At 44.1% G+C, this 26619-nt stretch overlaps 1 protein-coding gene across 21 annotated transcripts in view; it reads left to right on the top strand.

The window, feature by feature from the left end:
- The window catches only part of LPP (LIM domain containing preferred translocation partner in lipoma), a 315569-nt gene that overhangs the window by 98234 nt on the left and 190716 nt on the right, over nt 1-26619 (top strand). For all 21 annotated transcript variants that reach the window (XM_058844348.1, XM_058844351.1, XM_058844340.1 and 18 more), the window contains one exon: nt 17151-17352. In XM_058844348.1, the coding sequence (XP_058700331.1) occupies nt 17160-17352 (193 nt within the window). In that variant the 5' untranslated portion in view covers nt 17151-17159. The remainder of the gene's footprint in view (nt 1-17150; nt 17353-26619) is intronic.

Here is a 26619-nt window from a genome sequence, read left to right as displayed (position 1 = left end):
GGGTTACTTGTAGTGGTTTTGCACAGGAATGGTTTCAGGCTCTGGTGGAAAGCCATCAGCTCTTGGATTTTTGTCTTAGAAGTGTGGGGGTTTATCCCCGTAGGAAATATCTATCCTTTTTCTTTTTCCCCCATGATAATTAAATTTTTAGTTTGAGAAATGGTATCAAATTTTCTGTTTACTTAGAAGCTTTGCCTGTGATGCTCAATTCTCAAGTACAGCTGATCTTCCTTGATTTTTAAGAATTATCACAGAATCATAGAATATGCTGAGTTGGAAGGGTGGGTCCAAGTCCTGGCTCTGCACAGGATTCCCCAAGAATCACACCATGTGCCTGAGAGTGACTTCTAGAAGAACAAGGTTAAGAAGAGTGCATCAGGAACAGTTCATTTGTGTCATTCTGTTGGGATAAGCCTGGTCCTACCTAGGTTTGAACATTTCCTAGCTACTTCAAATTTCTCACCTATCTCAGTCTTTGTCCTCTGAAACCTTTGTGGCCATGTTCAAGGCTGACACTGGTTGAAGCCTGTTGGGCTGCTGATTTGTGAGGTTTCACCTGGGGGAGTGTTTGCAGGACCCAGACCTACAGCATCATCGTGGTGGATTCTGCCCACTGAGCCTGGATGGCATTGAGCAGAAAATAGGAAGAGGGCTAAGAGATTGTTCCTGCATTCTGGGAACAATTGAGACAGAAAATTGCTTCCAGGATTTCTTCACTTTTCCACAGAGAATAATCAGCCTGTGTAATTCTCTGCCACAGGAAATACTGCCTGAATCTGTTACTCAAAGACAGCAAGCAAAGTACAGATAGCAGCCTGAATACCAAAGGTGCTGCAGAGCAGGGACTGTCCCTTACTCAGTGCTTTTTTGGTGTAGTGTAATTTTTTTTCTGCATATGTCATGGGATATCACAATGGTGCAACCAATAAGACTGATAATTGAATACTGGCTTAGAAAGCCAGGGTGCTCTGGGTACACATTTAGTCTAAACAAGAAGACAGATTTGTATGCTGAGCTTGTAAACGGAGTTTTGCTTAGCCTGGCACTCGGATTCTGCACCTGAGATTGTGGGGGAGCTTAGAGCAATTCCAGTGAGGTAATGGGTGTCTGGTAATTTCAGTCCTGCTCTTGGCTTGTTTTAATCTTTGCTTCAGCAAAGATGTCAGCAAATCACTGCTTCTTCACCGTTATTTGTTAATCTGGAGGATGGGGCAGCACTTGGGCTAGTTGCTGGAGTTTGTGTTATGTTTCTAATAAGGCCTTTCAACATGTGTTTTATTCCAACTTCTAGAGGAAATTATTTGAATTTTTTGAGTAAGAGTAGTTGTGGCCAAATTGCTGCATTATACCTGCTGGGCTCCAAAATTTGATTCCTGAATTTCCATTAGCGCGTCATACTGGGCCAAAGGATCTTGAACTGCTAGAATAGAAAGGAATAAAACAGAATGGAGTTGGTGTTTGGTTATGGGCTCTGGATGTCATTGTTCCTGACTGTTCATCTGGCTAATGTTTGCTTTTGTGTAGTATTTGTCTGTGTCTGTCCTTCTGTGCACATGGGGAAAAGGAGGACAAATATCACTGGGGTGGATTAGCATTAAAAAATAGTTAACTGATCAAAGCCATAAAGCTTGTCCAAGTGAATTCTTCAGAGAAATAGTTTTGAATTTCCCAAGCAGCCGCAGGCCATGAAAGCGAAGCACTATCATTCAGAGATGCAAAAAATCCCCTTCTGTTGGAGTGTTGGACCTATTTGTTCCCTTTTAGGAGGGGATTCAAATGTTTTCTTAATTTTCTTCTGAACAGCTCACTGCTATCCATCATGAGCCTTTGCCAGCTCTCCTCCCCCTCAGTTTTAACCCTCCATTGAGATCTCTATATCTATACTTAAATTTTAGATGCCTTTTTGCTCTGTGCACTTTTTTCTTACAGACCACACTTTGTCTCTGAGCTCAAAATGTTGTAAAGGAGAGGCTAAATGTTGTCCTCAGTGCCTTGGTGGAGGTGACAGGGAAGGTGGGATGCAGATGGAGAGTGATGCCTGAAGGGATGGCAGGGGTGCCCTGTTCCTGATGCCGTGTTCTGCCTTGGTACTGGTGCTGCCCCAGCAGGAGCACCAGCCCCACCAGGTCTGCAGAGCAGGTGGGACAAAGCAGGAGGGAATTTCCTTTCTCTCACATGGAGGAAAGAAAGTGTGTTGTTTGACTGCTCAAAGTTATTGAAGTCTCATACTGAAGGTTAAGCAACCAGCCTCTGGGAATTGGGCACATAAATTTGCTTTATGCTTATGAAAGTCTCTTTCACAGTGTTTTGCTTTTTTGCTTCTCCTTAAGATGTAGAAAAGAATGAAGTGCTGGTGTATGGTCCATACACAGGGTGTTAGGATGGCATGGTCATTAATAGGAATAAAATTGTTACTGTGATGGCTCAGAGCTTGCCAAGAAAAAAAGAAAGGAAAAACTCTCAGAAGACACAATGTGCTTTGTAGCTGGAAGTGCCTGTTGCCCTGCAAGGACTCAGCTGTCCTTTTCAATCCCAGTCTTCTATTATTGAAAATATTTTTCTTCCTAATACCTACTAGCTTTTTAATACTGCTTAATTGTATGCATGCTCCCCCAAAAAGAAAGCCACACATTTTTCTGCTTTTGTAAATGTTCAGCTGTAGAGCCCCCAGGGAGGGTGTTAATGGCTGTCCCAGCTGCCTTTCAGGCAGAGAATTCCACTTTTACTTTTCTTCTGAAATTTGGAGTTTCATTCTCCATATAATCAAATTTTAATATAACTACATTTAAAATACATGTGTGTATATATATATATAAAGTTATCTTTAATCCTGAGTCCTAAATATATTCTGTTAGAAGCTGTGGTCATCTTTGTAACAGGTGGGCAGTGCATGGAGAGCAAAGCTGGGTCTGAGGGATGCTACTGCAGCTTTTGGAGAGGGATTAGATATTTGCACAAGTGTGGGCATGGCAGTCATTCGTGCCATGCATACACATCCTTGGTTTCTGTGGTAGTGCAGAGGTGATTTACCCACATAGCAGGGCCGTTTGCTAAGGTGAAGTCATCAGTGCTCTGTTCCTGAAGCAATAGAGAGGCACATCTATACAGGATAGTGCAAAGTAAAAGGGAAGCTCATCCTTTTCCTCCAAGACTGTGCTTTGGCCTCTTGTATAGGCCATATCCTACCCTCAGATGGGAGCAGTGCTCAGCTATTGATAACATGATGAAGAATTGAATCTGAAGCTCAGGGCCCTTCAGAACAGGGAAACCATTGCAAAACAAAGCCAGGGTGTGAATTTAAAGCGCAATAGCTGTTCTGAGCGTACTTCTCATGTGGGCAGTCTTATTCTGCTCTGAGAGGGCCTTTGTGCAGTTCTGCTTCATCCAGTGCCAAAGGCACTCTGAGTGCAGAAAGAAGAATGCCCACACAGGGAGCGGATCGCTTTTCCAGGCTATTTCACCAGGCTGAAGAGTCCCAGGAGATGCCGTGTTTTCGTGTCCCATGAATGTTGCAGGAGCCTCTACCCTTCATTCAGCTCACTCCGCTCAAGCTTTCACAGGAGAGCTTTGTGGTGGGTGTGTGGTGGAGCTGTGTCTTCTGGACCCTGCCAGGTGCAGCATGCATCACTCATTTGCTTGAACTTTTGGGCCTGATCCCTGAGGATCTTGGTCTTGTCTGGGCATTCCTGGTGCTGCAGCTTGGCATTCTCCATCAGGGCCATCAACTCTTGTGGTGTGTCCAGGCTGCTGAAAAGAGCTCCTGTGAAAACGTGCCTATGTTCATATGTTGTTCCTTTTCCTGTGAAATTGCCAAGCAAACCTGTGCACTGGGTATGATGGTTATCTGAACACTGTTGAACAGGGGAAAAAAAGCCCATCTGTTCTACAAAGAGGCAGTGCAAAGAACAGGCTCTGTGACTAAATAAATTCACATCTGTTTAGCAGAACCATCAAATGGCGAGCAGAGGGGCCTAATGTGAATCACATGTTGAAACCACAAGTATGAGTGAGATGAGCTGCAAAAGAGAGAGCCTAGAAGTGTTGATCCATGTGAGCAACTGTTGGTTTCTCTCCTTACTCTTTGCCTCTACCAGTTTCCTGAGCTAATGATGCAAAATCAAAAATTCGGGGATGTGCACATGTCTATGCATACTTATGTGCGTAAGTTTGTATTCATTGCGTGATTAATTAACCTTCCTATGTTATTTTGAGCCATTAGATCATAACTTCAATTGGAAGGGCTCTGAGTGGTGGGGGAGCTGCAGAGGTGAGACAGTGGAGCTAACATGAAGAGAGCAGGTGAAGCCGTTCCCTAGTGGAGGTGCTTCACAAAAATGGGATATCTTGTTTTGAAAAGGACATTCACTTGGATGTGATTACTTGTGATGATGTCTCCAGCAGTGTCATCTCAAGGAACCTGATAGAGTGATCTAGAATCTTCAAAGGGTAGGTTATGCCTTCACATACTCAAGCTAATTTCAGAATAAGTATCTCTGTACCAGTCCTAACAGACTGCATCTTTCCATGGATCAATGAAATTCGTTGCATTGGTTTTCCCCTTAGTGTTTTAAGCCCTGCAGAAACAAAGGGCAGCTCAAGTTTCTGTATTGGTTGCATTTGCAGTTTATTTTTCTTTTGTGCCAAGAACATATCAATACAATTTCAAAACACTGTATTTTGTGACTTGAGGCAGCAGTTTCTAACTTAAAAACAAGAAGGCTTTGGGGAGGTACACACAGCTCAGGTGTCTCAGTGAAGGTTGTTTGCCTGGTCTCCATAGCCCCTTACAGTGTCCATGCAGAGGAGCAAGCATTTTCTCTTCCACAAGATCTCATGAAAGGAAACACACAGTGATTTTAGTCTCAAATGTGGTTTCTTGATGCTGCCTTGCCTTTTGTCCTAGATATTTTGCAGCAAACGAGGCCAAACTTGAGGAAACAAAGAGTGGTGGAAGATGAGCTGTTAGACCTGATTTGCACAGATCCTGCTCTCCTGCAGCTCAGGCTGCTCTCTGTAGCTGACAGGGAGCTGTGTACAGCTCACCTGGGATGTGAGCTCTGCAGGAGCCGCTGGAGGTAATGAAGCACTTAAGGGCTGATGTGTTGAAGGTCCCCAAGGAATGATTAAGGTGTTGGCAGCTGTGTAACTTTGAAAGAGAAATATGTGCATTACACAGCAGAGGCATGCTGGAATGCCTTTCAGACGCTTGGTTGTGTGTGGGAACATGCTTTGCCTCAGACCTGAGAGATAGTGGTAGCAGCTACTGAAGGGCATTTGATAAATGGAGCTGTGTGTGCATTTACCAGCTGCAGGACCCAGCTGCCTGCCCTAGCACAGCTCAAAAACGCATGCTTGCCAGCAGTGGTTAAAATGCAGCAGCATATAAATGTCTTTGGATATATTAAAAGTTTGGTTCTTTCCTCCCTCTAAAAGTACCCTCTGCTCATGATTAATTTCTTCTCTTCCATCACCCCCTGCCAGTCTTTTCAGAGAAAGTGCAGTGAAGGTAAAAGAGCATTGGAATGTTTTCCTGGAGACTGTCAGATTTGAGCTGTTCTGCATCTAGGGAACTGATGTGGCCAGTCTAGTATGAAAACTCTTTTGTCACAACAGAACTTCCTACTGATTTTTGGAAAGGGGAACAAATGATTAATTTGGATGGTCAAAAACAGAAGGCAGCAAAGCGACAGTGGTGGAGCAACTGGAGTCAGCTTTTTAAAAGGATGAGCTTGTTTAGCAAACTCACAAGGGCAGTGTGGATGCCTGGCTGGGTTAATTTCATTGCTGGTACTGTAGTTTGCTCCAGTTGGGGAATTATCTCCCAGAGCTCTGCATATCACTGTTCTTGAATGAATGGACACTGAGTTAAAAGGGAAGCGCAGCAGTTTCTTGGGCTGGTGCATCGTGCTTTTATGAGTTTCAAAGTAGAATTGAAAATCAAGTTTCAAGCACTCGTCTTCTGTCACAAGTTTCTATTCAGAGCAGAACTAAGGCCCTATGGATACTAAACCAGAGCTTTATCTTCATGCACTCCACAATGTTATGATCAGTTCTGCCTTTTTTTTTTAATATTCCTCTTCACCCATTTTCCTGTCCTTTAGGAGCACCCCTCCCTCCTCTTTGAACAGGTGTCTTCGTAATGAGCTCTATGTCATGTTTATTGCAAATAGCATAGGGGTAGCTAACACCACCTTGTCACCTACCCTTCCATCCACGTGGCCATGGCATTGCACAGCTCCTCCAGCGCAGGCACCATTTCAAAATACTCCTTTAATTCTTTATTTCTTGACAAAAGGATGTGGAGCAGGCAGTGAACACCCAGTCAGATATGAGTCCAGTGTGTGCTATGATTGTCAATAAAGCAAACTGGATACAGGGCTGCTTCAGGAGGAGCCTGGGCTGTACACTGAGTTATTGCTCAACTTTCCTCTCTACTGCTGAGGCTGTTACCCGGTCTTGAGTCCACCAGTTGAAATGGGATGTTGAAGATGTGGAGGGAGTCCAGAGAAGAATCAGTCAGGGGCTGAGAGCAAATGGCCTACAAGATGAGGCTGAGAGAGATTTGGCTTCAGTCTCTGATGGAAAGGAGGCAAAGGAGTGATCCAATGGCAGCCTGTGACTACTGCTGGGGGATTTCTGAACATGTCATAGCCAAATGCTTCCATCCAAATGGCCAAATAAAATGCTGTGAACATGCATAATGGATTGGGAGATTCAGCTGGAGAGTTGGAAAAGCATTTTCATTGGGAAAGTAGTGTAACACTAGTCCAAGTCACCAGGTAGCAAGGGTTTCTTCATTTTGGAGGTTTTCCAGGACAAAGCCACAGCATGCCCTACCTAGAGCTGGTGATAATTTAGTCTCCTGCTAAAAGCAGAACTTGGTAGGCTGCAGAGATCCTCTATCTTTCCTGGCACTACTGCAGGCTTTCAGCTTCTTTAAGGAGGAAGCAATTTAAATCTTTATTTTTGCTTTGTGTTACAGAAAGGAGACAAGAAGACATTGGGATGCTCATGTGTTGATGATGTCAAGTCACCTGTTGTCGTGAAACTCAAGAGAAATGTAGTCTTTTTCCTGACTGTTTATAAAAAGAGTTTTGTGTACTTCCTTTCTTACAGTTTTCATACACTCAAATATCTTGCTTCCATTAGCAATCTCCCTGCAGCATCAATTTCCAGTCATCTTGCAGCAATCACTCTTCTGTGTTTTAAGGGACAGGATTTTCCATAGGAAAAAGGCTATTTCCTCTGATTATTTGCAAAGTGCTATAAGCTGAGCTACCAAGACATAGGTTGGTGCAATGCTCAGGAAGAAGTCATCCAGGGATTTGTTGTACTTGAAGCTGTGACTTCCAGGATGGCTTGGGATCTGAGGGAAGAAAAGTTAAGTGGATCAGGTGGGAGGAAGAGAATCAGGGATTAAAGATTTTGATCCTGGACACAGCTCTTGCCCATTAATTGATTTAATTGCTTGATTTTCAGGCAGTACAGTGTCAAAGTCTGGATTCTACTGCCAGCTCCATGAGCTGTCAAGAGATGGTTATGGTGGTGATGGATCCACACACGGTTCCTTCCGGAGTGGGGCCTGTGCTGTGCCTGTGTTCTGAGCTGCAGCTCCTTTTCCATTCACAGAAATCCTCTTGATGGCTTGGGGTTCATACTGCCAGTAGCAGATGTGTATTCTTCCAGGTGGGGTAACACCTGACTCTTTCTGCATTCACAGCTATTTTAGAAGAGGAGTGAAGTGCAGGGAACCCCATCATAAATACATAAATACATCATAAATACAAAGCCCACCTAGACCCAGCCAGCCTTGCTGGGTAGGACCTCAAGCTCAGCACTGTTTCCTTGTTCACTCTATCAGCTTCCCACTGAGCTCAGATCCCTGCTGTTTCTCCCCAGGCTGAGCCACACACACACTGCTCTGCAAAGCTAATACAATTATCTGTGTGTCAATATGCTGCCATGGTCCCATTTGGTCCCACTGGGGTCTTGTTGATATCTCACAGCTGAGCTGCATGGTCGTTCTGCACAATTCCTCCTTGTTTACAGCCAGCATCAGCATCCAAAGTACCTGAGCTTGTTCCAACAACCTTAACCTTGCCATTGCTTGTTCTCCTGTTTTCTTTTCACTTAAGTGAGACTCTTGATATGCCTGATTTCAGTACATCTCCATCAGTTGAGAAATCCAGTCCCTTAATAATTTTATTTAATGGATAAGCTCTGTGTTGCTTGGCAGTTCTTACTTCAGTAGGAAGCCAAGTACTGAGCTGTGCTATAGGCAAGACATTGAATACAGGCACAGAAGGAATAAAGGCAGCTTTTTTTGGCAGATAGGTCTTGAAAATAAATTGTATGCATGAAAATAGTATTTGTGTAAGGGAGCTCATGATCTGAGACTCCCAGAATAAACTTTCTGCATCATTCCTGGTTTTGCTGTCTCTTTTAACATATTTCCTCTCTTATTTTATATACAAATTTCTAAAACAACCATCTCAAACTTTTCTTTGTGGTACAGCAACATCCTCACAATTTGTAAGTCAAGTTATCAGGGCTTATAAGAGGCTGTATTGGAAGGAATGTGGGTGGCTCAGAGATATCTCCTGGCTTAGATCCTTACATTCAGGAATAAACTGCATTTGAGTAAGCTAGCAGGTCTACCTCCTCTGTTACAATTGCCTTGGGGTTTGTTGTGACCACAAGTAGCTGAGGCCTTGGATTGATAATTTATCCAATATGATTATGTTTGGAGTAGCTGAGGATTGTCTCATGCCACGGAGGCCAAGAATCAGCTTGCTCTCTGGTGAAATTGCAATGCAGTCATTAGAGTTAGATTAGATTAGATAGATCTATCTGCCTCCAGGGAGCCCGTACAATCTCTTTGTTTCAGTTCACATGGACAAGTCAAGTTCAATTTATTGGGATTTTAAAACCTAGTTTGTCATCTGACACCAGGATGTGACATGGCTGTAAAAGGAAGATCTCATTCATCAGCTTTTATGCACGTGTTTTGCCACAGCAGCCAAATTCAAATAGTCAGCATCTAATCCCAAAACTCCTAATTATATTGGGAAAGAAAAGAAGCTTTATGGTTAGTTTGCCCTTTTACCTTTTCTACTACTGAAGCTGATACAAGAAAAATGAGCTAAGAGGGAAACCCAAAGGTAGGTTCTTGGTTGATATAAAAATCATCCCAGAAGCCGGGTTTTGGATTAAGAATGATTGTGACGTTGGGTTCATCTCTCTGATGAGCTATTTTCATGATGACATTAACTTTTGTCAAGCATCTTTGTACCAGAGAGACTGTTCTTTACCATCACATCTTTGCAGTCTCCACTATACACTTGTCTCAGTAGTGTCTCAGTGATACTATAGAAGTTATAGTGACTTAAAAGTGTACAATGAAAGTCACATCCCAAACTGGTGTGGATCTGATGAAAAAGAAATGAACTGTGGATGCAGCTAGGAAAAAAAGGTTACTTTCCAAGTGTTGATTATTTACTTAAAAGAATGGGCACAAGCTCTGTTCATTTGCAAATTATTGCAACTAGAAAATAAGGAATATAATGTTGCATTGCCAGTAGAGGATATTGCTGGCACATCTTAAGTGGAAGATGGTATATTGCTGCAAACTGAGAGGAGCTGTTGAGTCCCTCAAAGTCAGGGAAGCACTGCAGAGAGACCTTGATAAATTAGAGGATGGGGCAATTAGCAGCCATGTGAAGTTCACCAAGTGTCGGATTCTGCACCTGGAATGGAGCAACCCTGGATGTATGGACAGACTGGGAGTGAGAGGTGAGAGAGCAGTGCCGTGGAAAGGGACCTGAGAGTTCTAGTCAGTGGCAAGTTGAACATGGGTCAGCTGTTCCCTGGCAGCCAGGAGGGCCAAGTGTGTCCTGGGGGCATCAGGCACAGCCAGGCAAGGAAGGGGATTGTCCTGCTCTGCTCTGCGCTGGGGCAGCCTCACACTGAATATTGTGAACAGTTTTGGAGCACCACAATGCAAGAAAGACATGAAACTATTAGTGAGTGTCCAGAGGAGGGCAATGAACATGGTGAAGGGCTTTGAGGGGAGGCTGTATGAGGAGCAGCTGGGGGCACTTGGTCTGTTCAGCCTGGAGGAGACTGAGGGGAGGGCTCTTTGCAGCTACAGCTTCCTCCTGAGGGGATGAGGAGGGGCAGGCACTGAGCTCTGTGGTGACAGTGACAGACCCCAGGGAGTGCTCTGAAGCTGTGTCCTGGGGGTTCAGGTAGGGTATCAGGAAAAAGTTCTTTCCCCAGAGGGTGGCTGGGCACTGACCGGGCTCCCCAGGGAAGTGGTGATGGCACCAAGCCTGGCAGAGCTCAAAAAGCCTTTGGACAAGGCTCTCAGGCACTTGGTGTGACTCTTGTGGATGGTGCTGTGCAGGGCCTGGAGCTGGACTCGATGATCCTCGTGGGTCCCTTCCAGCTCAGCAGGTCTGTGATTCTGTGAAACCCTTCTGAGTGCCAATGGCAGTCTGGGGTTTTTGAGTCACGAAAAAAAAAGATTTTGATCTCTCAAGGGATCCTCTGGAGGTCATCTGGGCCAACCACTTACTCAAACCAGGGGGCGCTTTCAGTTTAAGTCAGGTCTTCTGGAGGATCCCATGGAAGTTTGACTGAAGCTGTTAAAGCCAGAATGAAATATTACCAGACTATATTCTTTGAGGAATAATTCATCAGTGCTCTAACTAGGTTTCTTTTTCCTTTAGTTCCTCTGATTACATTAGTGACGTTCCACAGTAGGAAATAGGTGAATGCTCTCAGTCCTGTTTAACTGAAGAAGTGACTTTGATTTAATTTACTTATTTATTTATTTTACTTTGAGGGAATTGGGATGAAGATACAAAACCTTGCCTTATCCAGGTAATCAAAATAAACTATGAATCTGAGAGGGAGAGGCAGAGTTAAACTTGCTGCAGCTGATACCTGCTGTGAAAGACTACAGCAAAGCATTAAGAAATGTGCATAAACCATGTAAAATAGGTGCAAGCAAAGAAACCTGATCTTGGGGAGGTGTTTGCCTCAAGAACTCGGTGTCCACCTGCGTCGAGTTTGCCTAGGGTCAGGAAGGCAGTCACCAGAGGGTGATAGTGCTTTCCACTCCTCTTCATCACCCCTCAGTGTCTCTTGGTGGCTCAGTCGACTCCTCCCAGATCTTCACTGCTGGTAGAGGTAACACCAGGACCATGTACAGGATTCCCAGTGCTTTTAGAGTTGTTCCTGAAGCTTCGTGATGAAGGGTGGGAGTCAATTTGCTGCTGGGAGTGTTTGAGGGAGGATCTTTATTGGGCTGGTTAATATTGCAGGATTTAAATTCGGAGAGATGTTGTGCAGTTCAGCAATGATTAAGGGAGTTCCAAAGGACTCCCAGTTCTCCAAATCACATAATTTGCCATATGATGTAAAATTGATGAGAATAATGAGTACCATATGGGAAAGGCATCCCAGCAGAGCTTGTGCTGAGTTTGTAAGTACCCATGGCACTTCCTATGTTTGGTTAAAGACCTCTAATGAGACCTGAATTTTGACATTATACCCTCTTTTGAAGGCCACAAGAAGTAGAAGAGCATGGCTAGAGATCATGTGCCATAAATGAAGAAATAAATTTATTTAGCCTTCAGAGGGGAACAGTGCCAAGAAAAACAAGCAGCTTTGGGAATTTACAAAGAGCAAATCTCTCTGGTCAGCCTCAGTCACTGCATTTGACTAATTAGAAGACTGGAGGTGATGAGGACAAAGCAAAGAACTGTATTTTAGTGGGGCATTTGAGGTTTGTGATTTGGGGAATTTCAGGCAGAAAAATGAAGACAAATCAGCTTAGAGAGACATCCAGATATGTAGGTTGCAGCTCTGACAGAAAGGGACAAGGGGTGACACGATGTTTTGCAGTGTGAAGGATATCCCCTTTGTTTAGTTCTGCAGCTGTTCTTTAAAATTCGTTTGGAAGGTTATGTAAAGTCAAAACTTTTCTCTTTGTTTTTTACTTGGATGGGGGAGAAGAGAGACTGGGGAGGATGCAGTTTGCCTTTTTACACTTAGATACAAACTTGAGTTATCAGGGGAGGGTGATGCTTGTATTGTGTACCAGAGAAAAGCCCCAACACAGCTTTCAGTCGCATCTACTGTCAACAAATAAGGTCCTAATTCCCTGTATCTGGCCAATCTCTTGGCCTTAGGAGTGATGGTTGACTGTGCATGGGTGATACTAAGAACATCCTAGACCTACATCAACCAGTGAATTTAGGAAGGCGTGGGATGGAAGACAGAGCAGACAGTCTGTAAGCACAGACGGTTGTTGCTCATTTTTTGTTAAATACTGTTGCTACCCACTACGAAGCATTAGCTTAATTAACTCAGGGACAAAATCTTCTGTCTTGGCGAAGTCCATCAACATTCAAGGAGTATTTGGTCCATGTTACAAATATGAAAATGAAATTAAGATTTATTTGGCTACAGTCTAATCACAGAAAAGCCAGCCTGTCTCAGAGATGAATGTACTAACAATTTCAAAAGTAGACAAATTGGTACTCTACCCTTCCATTGCTTATCAGATGTAAGGATAAATTGACTTGAAACCCTCCGTTTTTTACCTTCACTTCTCAAAGGTGAATGACATCCTGTAATTAAAAGCAAAAACAAGCTCTTATGCCCACACATTTAGAAAAAAACTTGTCAGGCTGTTATTACTGCATGGTATTATCTGCTATTGATATTCCTGGTCTGACATTTTTAGATAATGTGGTCTCAGCTTGGGATTCGTGGATTCCAGTTCCTCTGCTGTGGTGTATTCTTTCATGGTTAGAATTTTCTGAACTTACAGCATTAAGATCGTTCTTATGATAGAGCCAGAGCACATTGTTTGCCTTATTTATACAGTGTGATTTCACTCTTTGCTCTTAATGCCATTTATCATGGTTAGTCTGGTCTTATCCTCTGCCTCCAAAAGTAGGTGATGACTAATGCTTCCAAGGAAGGAAGGATAACAGAACCTCAGGCCTCCACAGCTGATTTCAGTCAGGTTTCTGTTTTTGAAATTATTCATCATTTTACCTCTTCTATTTTAGGTTACTATTCTTAAAAATGGTCTTATGCTATCAGCCACCATTTCAGAAAAGGTAGCTGGAAAATTGAAGAGAATTCAGAGTAAACATACATGAAAGAATCAAGAGAAATCTGCCCTTTACAAGGAGTTTAATTAATACTTAATTTAAATGTTTTGGTTTGATTAAAACATTGATCTGGCTCCATTCTGAATGGATCTACATAAGGAAGAGTGGCAAGTCTGTAATGCAGATGACAGGAGCATAACAAAATGCAGTGGTTGGAAGTGGATCTAGCTAAATTTTAAGCCAGACATGAAAGAGAAGCTGTAATTACAGTGCTTACTTTTTATCCAAACAATTTACCTAATGCTGTGTTGGGTTCTTCAACTTTTGCATTGTTTCAGTTGAGGCTACGTGTGCTTTATAGCAAATATTCTTTAGCTCAGCAGAAGCTTTGCAAAGCAGTAGTTGGGGATGGTTCAGGGCTAGTCAGAATGATCAATGAGAGGCTTTCAAAGCAGTGACATAGAGAAGATTTAAGGGATTTTCTGGGGGGGATGAGGCAGTGAATTTGAGAAGGGGGTGTTGCCAGAGTGGTCAGTAAGTAAGGAGTCACAGAAAACGCTTGTAGCAGTCAGATCAGGAACGAAGCTGTGAGTTACGGCTGGCCAAGGATGGCTGTGGGAGGGTGGCAGGCAGACATGCAGAAGGCTTCAGCCAAGACAGAGGGAGGTGTGGCGCTGAGAGGGAAGCAAGAGGTGGCTGTTCCTCTGGGAGGATTCCCAGGGACACGGGCCCTGCTGGCAGAGGTTTTTCCAACCTTGCTGTGTTAACTGTTGCGTGGCTGGATCTACCCAGGTTTGCCAGGAAGGGGCTCACTGAATGCAAACAGTGCCTGACAAATTACTTGATTGGAGCAGAAATGTGGGGGCAGCTGTAGATTTAATTGTTAACATTTCAGTGAAAAATAATTTCTAGTGGAAGAAAATAGCTCAAAAGTGAAATGTGTGTTTTCTGGCTGTATTGCTGGCTAGCCAGAAAAACACTGCTGTTACTGATTGGGTATTCCTAAGTCCACCACAATGACACTCAGGCAGGGACATGTCAGAGTAAGTTCAGAGTAAGGGAATTAGTTATAGGCCCAAGTTTTCCTGTGCTGTTTCGATTACTTGTCCACATGGCAAAATGTTCTGCTCCAAAGAAGCTTCTGATGGAAAACCAGGCAGTATTGCAGGGAGTGGAGAGAGAGTGCTGATGGCTCTGTCTGAATTAGCCAGGGTGCTCCACCATGGAGAAGTCTGCTGAGAGGTGGGGGTCTGTGCTTGTCTGCAAGCCACTGTCCCTTACATTTTTCCTTGCTTTTGGCCTTTTACTAGCTGACAAAATGGAGGGAAAATAATAGCAAACCCATAAGTTTAGTTTCAGCTTTTAAAAAGATATTAATTCATTTTCTGTGATCTTGTGGAGTAGTTAGGCTAAATTTAATTGAGGCTGGGGAACTGAGGCTGGAACACATGAGGAAAAGGGAACTTGCTGAAAACACTGTCAGGGCACAGATAGCAAAAACGAGTGGCAGTAAATGCATAACAGAAAATGAGATGGGGAGAAAGAGGAAGAGAAAAGGCTAATGGGGAAACAATTAGAAAATACCACCATGGCCTAAACAAAGGCGTTAGAGGTTAGCTGAGAGGGAGCTGTGTGCCAGTTTACAGTCAGCAGCTGAGTTACAGCACTGTGGTCTCCCTGCTCCCAAGCTGTCCATAGGAACAGTCTGCTTTTTAAGCTCATTTGTTGAAATTCTTGCATTGTCTTCTGCCGTCCTCAGTGCTGTGCAACCTGGCTACTGAAGCAGACTTTTGGGTTTGTGCATCACACAACCCATCCCTGTCACCAGCCTAGCAGACCATGAGAGTTCAGTGGGACCAAGGCATGCTGCCTGGGGGTGGTTAAGAAACATTCCAGAGCAGGAATGGTGATAATCTAGTCAGTTCTGGGATTTGGTTTTCTTTAGCATTACTATGGAGGTAATGTCCAGGGTCTGAAGGTGCTTCACTACAGCAGGAGGCTCTTTCATATGAGATGTCAAGCCAGAGGCTGAAAACCTGTCAGAATTAAACTCCAGGATGCTTTTAGCAATGGGTAAGGTACAGTCATCTTTGGATGTAATAACTCTGCAGAGTGCAGGCTTGTCCTGTTTAGCTCTTAAGGCTGACTGCCCTCATTGCTTTCTGCTCTTAAGACCTAGATAGTTGCCTCAGTTTTATTGCTGCTTTTAAAGTTTTGAAGGATGTAGGAGGAGGAGACAGCAGTGTAGGTGAATTTTACTGCTGGAGTGAGTAATTTTCCAGATCCATAGGGGCTAGTGTTGGTAATGGGAAGTGCCAGGCAGTGGGACCATGGTTTGTGTGCCCTCAGCTCCCACCCATTGTGACTGGTTTCCTCTCCTGCCTTGTGGGGAAGACCTGCCTTTCACTTCTTGCTTTCAGAATGATGCTCTGCACTCTTACTGTGGGTTGGACAGCAGGGCTGTGAGGGAGGAAAGTCATGTCCTTGCAGCTCAGCCTTGGTTACATCGGGCTGCTCCTGCCATGCTCCTGTCTGCCTCACTTCTAGCCAGCTCCAGTGTCTTCCTTTCATTGGTACTGGATTCCTAGTGTATCAAGCTCACTTCCTAGTGGTAGGAATTGTGAAACCACTGTCAGCACATCAAACAGTCAGGCTGCATGGCCAGGAAGAGACAGAAGTGTTGGAACTGATGTTTGGAACTTGCCAGTTCCTCTCTCACACAAGGAGTGATGCAGGTGGAAGATGACCAAAACTTGTCTACCTCCTAGTGTTAGGTCAGACGCTGGGGCTTAAAGTAGAAATTACTCCTCAAGTAATCAAGAAATTACTCCTCTGAAGTAAATTTACAGGTTGGAATAAGGACGCCTGTATATCCATCGGTTTTGAGTCATTGCTGAAGGTACTGACCCTGCATTACCAGGTGGAGACCTTGATCCTGTCTCTTGCACTGATCCTTCTCTATGATGAAATCAAATCTTTCCTGACTGGGTCACATTTGCCTGCTGGTTTTGGTAGCCTTAAGGGCTTCTGACACCAAAGCAGTGCATGGGCAGAAGCGACAGGGTGTTCAAGAGCTGCAAACTTAGCACTGGCTTCTGTCTGTGTGGGATCTTCATTTCTCCATCAAATCTCAAACCCAGCTCCACAGGACCATCTGATGCTACAGTAGGGCTATCGTGGCTACCAAGCGAGTGTGGTTTGTGTGTGGTGAAAAGCACTTGTTCATTAGAATTAACAGGATTTTTATGGGCAACATTTTCAGCAGCATCTGAACCCAGTTCTCAAAAGTGATGTAGGCTTTTAAGACGCCAAAGCCAAGATTTTCATAAATAACTAATGATTTGGACTGCCTCTGTTTTTTGTTACACAAGTCTAAAAGGAGCCTGGTTGTCAGGGGTTGTGAGATTCTGGCATTTATTCAAAATTGACATGCTTTTAAAATGTCTTAAGCTGGGCATTCAGAAATGGAGGCATCAAGAATGATTAGCTACTTTTGAAATCTGTTTTCTTAAAAGTCTGAATGAAAATCACTGGGGTATGGGGTCCTAAATGACATGTGAAAAAGTGCTAAAAGTGTATTTTGGAAGTGTGTGTGCCTATCTGTGACTATGCATGTCCCCAGAGCACCTGCACTGTTGTACATTAATGTACTCAAACAGGCCTAACTGGGAAAGGCAAATATATCACTACTGTGCTGAATGTAGGGTGGGATTGATGGGCTGCTTCAGGGTATCAACCTGTCTGTGCTCTGGTTTGAAGAGGAAAATAGCAGTGATTTTTACAGGTACCAACAATAATAACCTGATCAGTAATTCTGACCTGCTGGGGAGAGAAAGACAAATTTGCATCTAAAGTCCTATACCTTAGAAACAACATATTTAAAGTTAAACAAGTGCCAGCTAAACATGTTTTGAAGGGTTTTGTAGGTTTGATAAACTAGAAAAATAGTAGGATTGCAGCTGTTACTCTCCTAGCCTAAATTCCTAATGTATATGTGACTGTTTTTTTGTCTCCTCTCAGAGCTGAACCATGTCCCACCCGTCCTGGCTGCCACCCAAGAGTACCAACGAGCCTCTTGGTCACATTACTGCAAGGATGGAGACCACACACACCTTTGGGACTCCCAGCATCTCTGTGTCCACCCAGCAGACCCCAAAGAAGTTTGCACCTGTGGTTGCCCCCAAACCAAAGTACAACCCATACAAGCAACCAGGAGGTGATGGTGAGTATTTATTTTTTGGGAAGGAGCCACAACTGCCTAGTTCAGGGGAACTGACTGCTAGCACAGCTTGATTTGCTCTTCATTGGTGAGTTTGTGGGAGCCTTCCTTTTTCAGGTCATTCAAATCGAGAAGAATGTGAAGGAATCTGTTCCCCTTGCTCTGACTAGCTACCCTCCTGAGAGGTGCAGGGCTGGGAGACAACACAAGGACAGATCTTTCTCAGTTTTAATTGAAAGCAGATGTCCTATGTCCAAGACTGCTACTTTTCAAAGGGTTTTGCTTGTTTGGTCCCTGCTGGCATGTGATGATTCGAGGAGCTTGGGCTCAAGCAACCCTTTTCAGTACTGGTTCTTTCACCCCAGCACAGTGGGAATACTTTACAAACAAGGGATTGATCTGTGAGAATATAATTGGTGGTAGGGCATAAATTTGGCCAGAAGTGTTTTCTCTCCAGTCTGCTGGCTGGATTGTTTCACTTTTGTTCTTTCCATCTCCTGTGGAACACTCCTGAATATGAAATAATTGGGAGGGTATTTAGATGACCATTGCAATGGCCTGTGGAGCTGTTATGTCAGCAAAACAAATGCCTGCCAGTCCCTGTGTGTCAGCCTTCTTCTACTTCTTGCTGTGAAGGTCCTCTTCTCTTGATATAATTGAGCAGCAAGCATGGGATTTGGGTTTCTGGCTTGTGGACACGTGGAGGGAGGGAGGGAGTTCACAGGAGCAGGAGTGCATGGCTGGGAGCACCTCTGGAACTTGCAACTGGAAATCTGCAAGTTGGAGCGCCTGGGATGCCCCTGGCTGACAATGGAGAGTTTGTGATGGACCTGCAGCAGAAACAAGTGAAGGCCAAGGATTTCAGGATAGAGTGGTAGCTGTTTTGGCAGAGCATGACATTTCTATTCCTGGTGATTTACTGTAGGCAAAAATGGGGGGAAGTTCTTCCCCTCCTCCTCTCCAATCTTTCTCCAAAGAAAAGCTCAGTTGTGTTAAACAAAATTGCCAAACCAGCTTTTGTATTTGGTTTTGGATGCTCTACATTGTTCCTTCACCACTTTTTTCTCTTTTATGTTGAGTACAATAAGATAAATATCACCTGTATATTTTTTCCTCTTTCTGCTCTTTTGAAAGTGTATGGATTTTCAGGAAGACTACAGAGTAGTAGAAAAGAGAAAGAAAAACAAAGCAGCATATTAAATCTTACACTTGAGTGATTTTCTAAAGTTAAGGACATTTTATAGGGAAGTTGGAAAAGCCTGATGAGTGTTTTGGATATTTTTCATCTGCTGCTCTAACTTCGGAGAATTCAGAACGAAAAAAGAAAATGTGTTGGAGGGGGAGAGGCGAAGTCATATGCACCTGTTCTGCTGCCTTCAGTAACAAAACTTAGTGAGAAATAGGAAGAGAAAGACATTTGGAATTTAAAAAGTAAAAATTAATCCATTTCTGAAATGCAAAGAAAATGTCACCTTCAAGTCAAGTGGAAATTCTTATTTTTCTAATTCTCTTGCAATTAAAGATAATAATGGAAAGTGACCCTTTTTTTCCTAGGAAATCTGTTCTTGATCAGTCAATATTTTTTGTGTAAAAAAGGTCAGTATGTCTTAATTGTCAGTGTTTTAGTGATTGTAGGTCTGATTGTATGTGACTCAGGAACATTATCACCACCTAAAAAAATTCTGTGTTTCTTGCCATTTGGGGAAAGAGGCTTGAGCAGAGCAGGCACTGTAGGCTCTGAGAAGGGGAGACAAGACACTCAATTATTGCTCGTGCAAACCAGAGTACCTGGTCCTGCAAGCAGTCAGGCATTGCTGGGTCTGTTGGAAACCAGGAGACAGTCAGGAGCTCCCAGGGCTTGTCAGCGCCAGTCCCTTGCCTTGTCTGATCTGGGCTTTTAGAGATCCCATCATTATCTGACAGGCCTGGAAAGAGCTAAGGGATGGCCAAGACCTGGTCACAGGTAGGCTTAGTGATGTGACAACGTGCCTGCAGCTTTAGCTAATCCACTTCCAGAAGGTGACATGCTGCTGGTCACTGTCAGCAGCCTGTGCAAAGCCATTACCCACCCCTACATAACCCTGAGAACATGAGGCTTCTGAGATCTGGCAGGAGTGGGCTGGAAGGGCAGTGAGAAATAACCCAATGTGCTTCATTCACTTTCTATGGCTCCCTTCTCTCTTCCAAGTTCCCTAATTGTTTTTTCAATGACCTCCCTGATTTCTGCAGCAATAATTCAGCCTGGGAGATGGCTCCAGGCCCCACTGGTTCCCTGCTCACAGGGGCACTGCCATTCTGCCTCAATTTGTCCTCTGTTGGACGCAGGTCTTTCCCACCTGGTTAGCTGTGAGTCTGTAGGTAGGGAAGCGGCAACATCCCCTCAAAGCCCAGAGTGTTTTCATCTCTCCTACCCTGCCAAAGCTGCGTATCTGGAGGCACATGGGCTTCCCATGCATCCTTCTGCTGGAGATGAGTGGGAGCAGCAGCACTGCTCTGGGGAAGGGCTGTTCTGGAGCTGTTACTGGTCAAGAAGTGGCTGTGTTCTTCACAGCCTTGGCTGCCCCAGCAGTGTCACTGGATTTGGCTCCCTGCAGCCTTTGTAGTATCTGGAATCTCTCTGGGACACTGGCAAATTCTGGTCCTGGTAATTTCTTCAGCTTATTGTTTTTAATGTTTAGGAATGTGCATCCTCTGGCCTTGTGGCTCTCATTATTATTTTGTAGGTGTGTTGCTTGTGTGTAGAGGGTCTGTCCAGCTGATCACATTCATGGTTATTGAAAGCAGAGGGGAAAGATGCTGGAATGACAGACTGTGGAGCAGGTGCTATGTGTACCCTCCTCTCCCTCCCCTCTCCCACCAAAGCATTTCCTTAGTCTCACCTTGACTTCAATTTTATTTTTTATTTCCTGACACCTGCACAAAACTCAGCCAGAAGGTGCTGATTAAAAGCTGCTTAATGGAACCTTAACAGAAGTTAGAAATGGCTACATGACTGAAAAAAAGTGAAATGGCAACAGCCAACAGTTTATAAACCAGGAGCATTTTACTGTGATTTGAAACACTCAAGGCATCTGTTTAGACCACAGAAGTAGCAATTTTCCTGTGCTGCCAGCCCCCCTTCTCGCTGTTTGCCATGCTGAGTTGCTGCAGCTTGTTTCAGATCCCATTTATCCACTCATCAGAGCAGAGAGCGTGTCTTGCTCTTGCAGGGACCTGCTTGGGGGCCCCTGGGTATGACTGCAGTAGTGGTAGAAGTAATGATCATAATTGTAATCATCATCAATAAGACCCGAGCCCTGCTCAGCATTCTGCACAGGTCTCTGCCGTGCAGGCAGCCCAAGAGGCTGGCACAGCCTGTTTGTGTAGGTCCCACCAACACCTGCTGTGGTCTGGGCTGGGTTTCTGGAGGATTTAGTGCTGCCACTCCCCGCTGTGAGGGTTTGCAGGGGATTAACCTTGCTGGATCCTGGGAGGTGTGAGCACCACAGTTCCTGGGAAGTGCTGGTGCTCATCATCTTACAGAACTCTGTATTAACCCTGAGAGAGGAAAGGAGAGCCATTCAAGCTTGGGGAAGAGGCTTATCTAGAAGATGAACAATTGTGTGTTGGCAGGAAGTGTAGCTGCTGAGGAATTAGGCTGGAAATCAAAATCAGATGTCCAGACATCTGAGCAGTAGCTCTGAGAGGTTAACTGGGGTCAGGGGTGGTCCTTGGGTAGAGCTAGATGTATTTGAAGTTTGAGAGCATGTTCTCTTCATGCTGGGAGAAGACGAGCACTGAGATGGATGAGGCATCAACCAGCCATGGGTCCTCACAGTCTCCTTCTTACATATTTGGCTTCTTTCTCCATGCTCACATGTTTGGTGTTGCCTTCCCCCCTTTTTTCCTCAGCAGACCCTGTCTAGCAGGGTCCACAATGGGTTTTGTCCTACACGAAAAATCTCTTAAAGAAACTATGATCTTTTTTCTGAGGAGTTGATAGTAATTTAGTTTCATTTAAAAGCACTGGATGCCCCATCATTTAAAGTGTTCAGGGTCAGGTTGGACAGGGCTTTGAGCAACCTGATCTAGTGAAAGATATCCCAGCTGATGGCAGGGACTTTGGATTGTATTATTATTCAAGGTCTTTCCAGTCCAAACCTTTCTGTGGTTGCCCCTCCTTCTTTTCCTGCCACTTCTCTCTTGCTCTCAAGCTTTTAGACTTAAATTGGTACTTCAGCATCTTCAGCAGAGCTGGAGCCTTAGGAAAACACTGCCACACAGCTGTTCCCATCTATGCTGGGCTCAGGAAGATAGAAAGGATTTACAGCTTGCAGATGAAGCAAATTCCATCTTTGCCTTAGTTCCAGAAAATGGGGCCTCCCCCTGCAGGGCAGACTAAGGAGGCATCTGGTGTGGGGTGAGGTTGGTGATAGCTGTTCTACTGGCTTTGTGCCTGCTACTGTGGGGCTGGTGCTGCTGGGGTGGCACTGGGGGTTGTAAGGCCAGAACTGGGGCCTTCAGAAATGTGTAAAAATCTGTTGTCAGTCGGAGGTACTTGGGAGAGCCCTGAGTCAGGGCTACTTAATGGCTTGGGAGCAGTGAGTGACAAACTTTGCAGTGAGTTGCCTTTTGGTTTGAATCTTGTTTTGGTAACCACAAAAGTTCTTTTCCCCTTGCCTTTCCCCCTTGTCTCCAAATAAAGCTCTGCAAGTCCAGCAGATCTTTATCTGAGCAAGGCTATGAACAGGTAGAGCGCAGTGGTGAGCTGGGGAGGCTCAGCTGGATTGCAGGGCTGGGCTTTCCAGTCCAGCATTTGTGAGCACTAGTGCAGCTCCCTGGGCATTGAATACACCTCCTCTGCCACTGTGTGCAGTCACTTGAAGGATGATTTCATGATGTCAGGGCAGGAAGTGAGTCCATTCTTGCCTACCAGGAAGTGCCAGATCATTGAATGACTCCCATGAGGTCTCCTGCTCCTGCAAAGATGACTCTTTCCACTTCCAAAAAACCAAATCTGCCCTATTCTTGAAATTTCTGTTGTTTGTATGAACAGGACTGTATGTTTTTCTTAAGCTGCCTGAGACAGACTGAGATGCTGCAGTGCCAAGCCTGGTCAGAAAGGGATGTGCAGGCAGCATCCCTCATAGGGATGTGTTTGTGGGGCTGCCCAGTGCTCAGAGGTGCTTCTCTGTCACACTCTGGGACTCTCAGGACATGCTTTGCAAAATTAGCCACTCTAGTTTATGCTGTTGAGTACTTCTAAATTCAGTATTTATTAATGCTGATGTCTTTCCTTGTAATTGCCATACTTGGTGAATATAGTATCTGCAGAAAAGCTTAATATTAATTTAATAATAGAAACTAAACAAAGGAATGACACTCAGAGCAATCTCCTCCTTTCTCCTTCTTTCCTTGGGCACCTTTCAGATATGGTGAACAACAGGTCTCATGTGAAGGCCTTTGAGCTTTTAATTACTTTTTTTAAAAAACCATCTCCTTCCATTTACCTTGGTTGGAGGAATGGCCAAGTGACTCATGAGACAAGGCAAATCAGCAGGACCAGCTCCAGGGAAAGACTGTGTTGTGGATACCAATGTGTGTCCCTGAACCCAGCTGATCCAGGTTTCCCAGAGGTTGACTCTCTGTGCCCTTCTCTTCTTCATGGCACTGGCAATTTATATTCTGCTATGTCTGTAGGGGACTGGGAGCATGAACTATCAGGCTGTTTATTGTTTTGCTCTTGTGTTTTTTGGGTTTTTTTACAGGCAGATATACCTAGTGGGTTTTGTTTACATCAGCTGCTATCAGTAGCTCTGTCTTAATTTTTGAAGCTTGGGTATGGATTTATTGGACTAGACACCCTGTGTTATAGCTGTGATGTTCCCTGCTCTGCAGTCTTTGACAGTTCATAGAAGCCAACAAGGTCCAGAGTCTATTCATTATTTGTATTGAGAGCCCTGAAAGAATAAATTCAGGCTGACCTGAAAGATTCAGTGGGGTTTTTTTTTTATTTTTTTTCCTGGTTGTCTGTGCTGGTTCTGTTCCATAGCAGGAGGAATTCTCACAAGTGGAAGGGCTGTGTTGGCTGGGAGGCAGAGGGGTGTTGTACTTGCTCCTTGGAGTATCTCAAGAGCTTCTGCAGTGCTGTGCTGGTCGTTGGAGGAAGGCTGAGGTGCAGGCACAGTCAGCTGCCTCATCCATGCTCCTGTGGTGGTTTTGTGTGTGCATTGTTCAACACTAAGATGAGATAATGCAATTATCCAAAATTGGACAGACAGCAGGAGCTTGCTGTCTTGTACATTTTAGGAGAGTTATGCATGTGGACCATTGCTGCTGCCCAGATGAGGCATGGGAACATGTTACTCTGAATTGAGTCCTGGAAGTACCAGGGCATTTCCAGTGGGATCTGCTGGTCCATCTCTTGCTCCTCTGCCACTAGCTGAAAAGAAATCTTTGATGCTTCATGGGGGGAGGCAGTGTCTCAGTGATGGGACAAAAAGATAGGCTGAGAAGTGTTCTACCACTCTTCTGGTCCCATCAATTGCAATGGATGCTGTGGTTCCATCCCTCACTGGATTGAGCTCATGGAGTTGAAAAATGTGGTGTGAATAAAGAGGTGACCTTGCTGTTGCAAATCATCCTGATTGGCCCTGACCACAGCTCCCATGTTAGTGCTTCTTTCTTAGAAAAAGCTTTTTTAAAGTACATATTATAAACTTTTAAAGTATTTCTTAATCCTTCCCTCATTTTTCTGTGTGTTTCTGGTGCTGAATGAGATGCAGCAGATGAAACAATACTTTATTCATTAGTGTCAGAACTTCATCATCCACAGGCTCTTACAAAATGCAGCTGGTGAAAATGATCTTGAAGCTCCAGGCCTCTTTGTGGTGGGCTTGCTACCTTCTCACAAGAGCATTTAAAGCACAAACCAAGCCCCTGGACACTGCAGAAGGAGTGGGAAGGCAGGAGTCCCTTGTTAAGGAGCAGCTGTGAACCAGTTTGGGGCATCCTTTTGGAAGTGTCCATTGATTTCTCTCGAAGGACATCCTCTCTCCTGTTGGTTAAGAACCAAGTGAAACCAGTTGGAAATGAGTGGTGGTTCTCATTTGTATATAACTGGATTTAAACTGCCCCAAGCAAGCTGGGCCATGTTGAAGAGGCATGAGACCAAGCTGGTGCCTTTGTGCCTGGGCAGAGTTGCTCCACTCAGTAACTTCTGAGTTACAGGGAAAGGGATTTTTGCCCAGTTGTCTCCAGCACGGTGACCAGTGTCAGGACCTGTGATTCTCACCAGTGTGAATAAACTGGCTCTGTGTGGGGCCTTCTGTCTTGTTAGCAGTCATCCCAAAAGTTGTTTTGTTGGATAACAGTGTCTGCATCTGCTTTTTTTTTTTTTTTTTTTCCAGAGACAAATCCATAGAACTGTGTCTTGGCTTTGCTCGCAGGATGAGCATTTTCTTTTTTGAAATACCACCTCAGGGAAAGGCCCTGGGAAAAATGCAGCATAAAACAAGTACATAAAAACTGTTATTGAACCACTATACTTATCTGTAGTTCACAAAATGTCAAGTCAAGCCACCAGATTTTATTAAGTATTCTGACTGTGTTTGTTAGAATTACAAATATTAAATTTTCACAGGCTCTGGAACACATTGCCTCTTATTTGGGAACTACTTGAAGTAGTGCCTAGCCTTGGGTTTCATTCTGGTGAGTGAGCTTGTATTTTCTCAGTTATTTGGTATCATAAAGCAAACATTGCACTTCTCAGCAGGTAGATTCATAATTTTTTTCTTCCCTGACTATTTTTTCTCATTTTCTTTTCTCCTATCTCTTCTTCCAAGATACTATATTTAATTTTTCCACATCATTATTTCAAACATCAAGTAGTGATTCATCTTAGCAGTGCCCTGTTCTGTGAACCACAATAGTTTGGGTAGAATAAAGAAAAAGGGCAAAAAAGGGAAGGGAAAAAGAGAAAGAGAAGACATTTCTGACACACTGAAATGGAAGGGAACCATCATTTAATAACCTGAATTGCAAGCATCTGTCATCGACCATATCAAACCTCCTGTTAAAAAGATGTTTGTCCTGTATGTAGTTTTACAGGGCTGTGGTGCCCAGTCAAAGCAAGAGAGCAATGCTAATGCAGAAATAGCTTGAATTCAAGCAGGCAGCACTTGTTCCTTTTATTTTAATCTGAAACCTTAACATCATCCAGATGCTAGTCTGTTAAATAATAACAATTGTTTTATGGCAATTCATAGTCAAGTAATATTTTTTCCTTGCCCTTCTTCACACAATGCTGCTCTTCTACTCACTGAAAACTAAGTATTATAATAAAGGATTATATGTATGCTTTTCCTTTTCTCTGCCTAAAGCTTTTTTATTTTGCCAGGCTGAGTCCTGCTAAATCAGTGCAACCAGTAAATATCTATTGGATTATATTACAGGTTGGTGTAATAAAAGGTTGGAAGAATGAATGAGCAACTCTTGAAGCCACAGAAGCTGTACTTGTGGCCAAAAAGCAGGCATTTCTAGCAGTGAATCCTACACAGTTACAATTTGGACTAAATGTATAAGGCCTGAAATGTTTGTTGCTAAGGAAAGCATGTTTAGATGGACTTGGCACAGGAATTGAGGGTCCGTGAGCAGGACTGAGAATCCTGTGGCTCTGCTTGGCCTGGGGAGGGTGATTTTGCAGGAGATGAGCAGGGATCTGCTCTAGTTCCTAATAAGCAGTGAGTTAATTTCCCACTGTCTGAAAATTCCCCTTCTATCTTCTTCTTTAACCAGCACACACACTGCAAAGTCACAGCCATGGAAGAAAGTGCAGACGTGCTCCAGGGCTCAACTGGGGATTTACCCAAACTATTTGAGGAGCTGAAGTAAAAAAGACTGGCATGTCTCTTCCAATTCTTAATTCCTGTAATGACAATGACTAAGGAAAGGTTTTGGTTTCATCTAGACATAACCCAAATCGTAAAGCCAAGCCTGGTGTTAAGGGCTGGTGGGTAGAAGTTGCACTGTCATGACAGCTGGCATTTGTTGTGCCAAACATTGAATTTATGGGAAATGACATGGAGATGAGGAAGGAACCTGTGCTCTGGGTTGTCTCTGTTACAAGGCCCACTTGAGAAGTTCTATCAACTGGTGTTTCTGAATACTCTGCACTGTCTATGGTGTGAGGGTCTGCCCAGGGGTCCTGCCACAGGAGTTCTCCTGAGTGAGCTGGTGGGAGGAGAGGAGGCCCTCAAGAGTCTGAAAATGGTACCGAAACAGTGTGGGTAA

The sequence above is a fragment of the Poecile atricapillus genome, chromosome 8 (assembly GCF_030490865.1).
Source record: "Poecile atricapillus isolate bPoeAtr1 chromosome 8, bPoeAtr1.hap1, whole genome shotgun sequence".
NCBI classification, from domain to species: domain Eukaryota; kingdom Metazoa; phylum Chordata; class Aves; order Passeriformes; family Paridae; genus Poecile; species Poecile atricapillus.
This window is presented reverse-complemented; position numbering and strand designations above follow the sequence as displayed.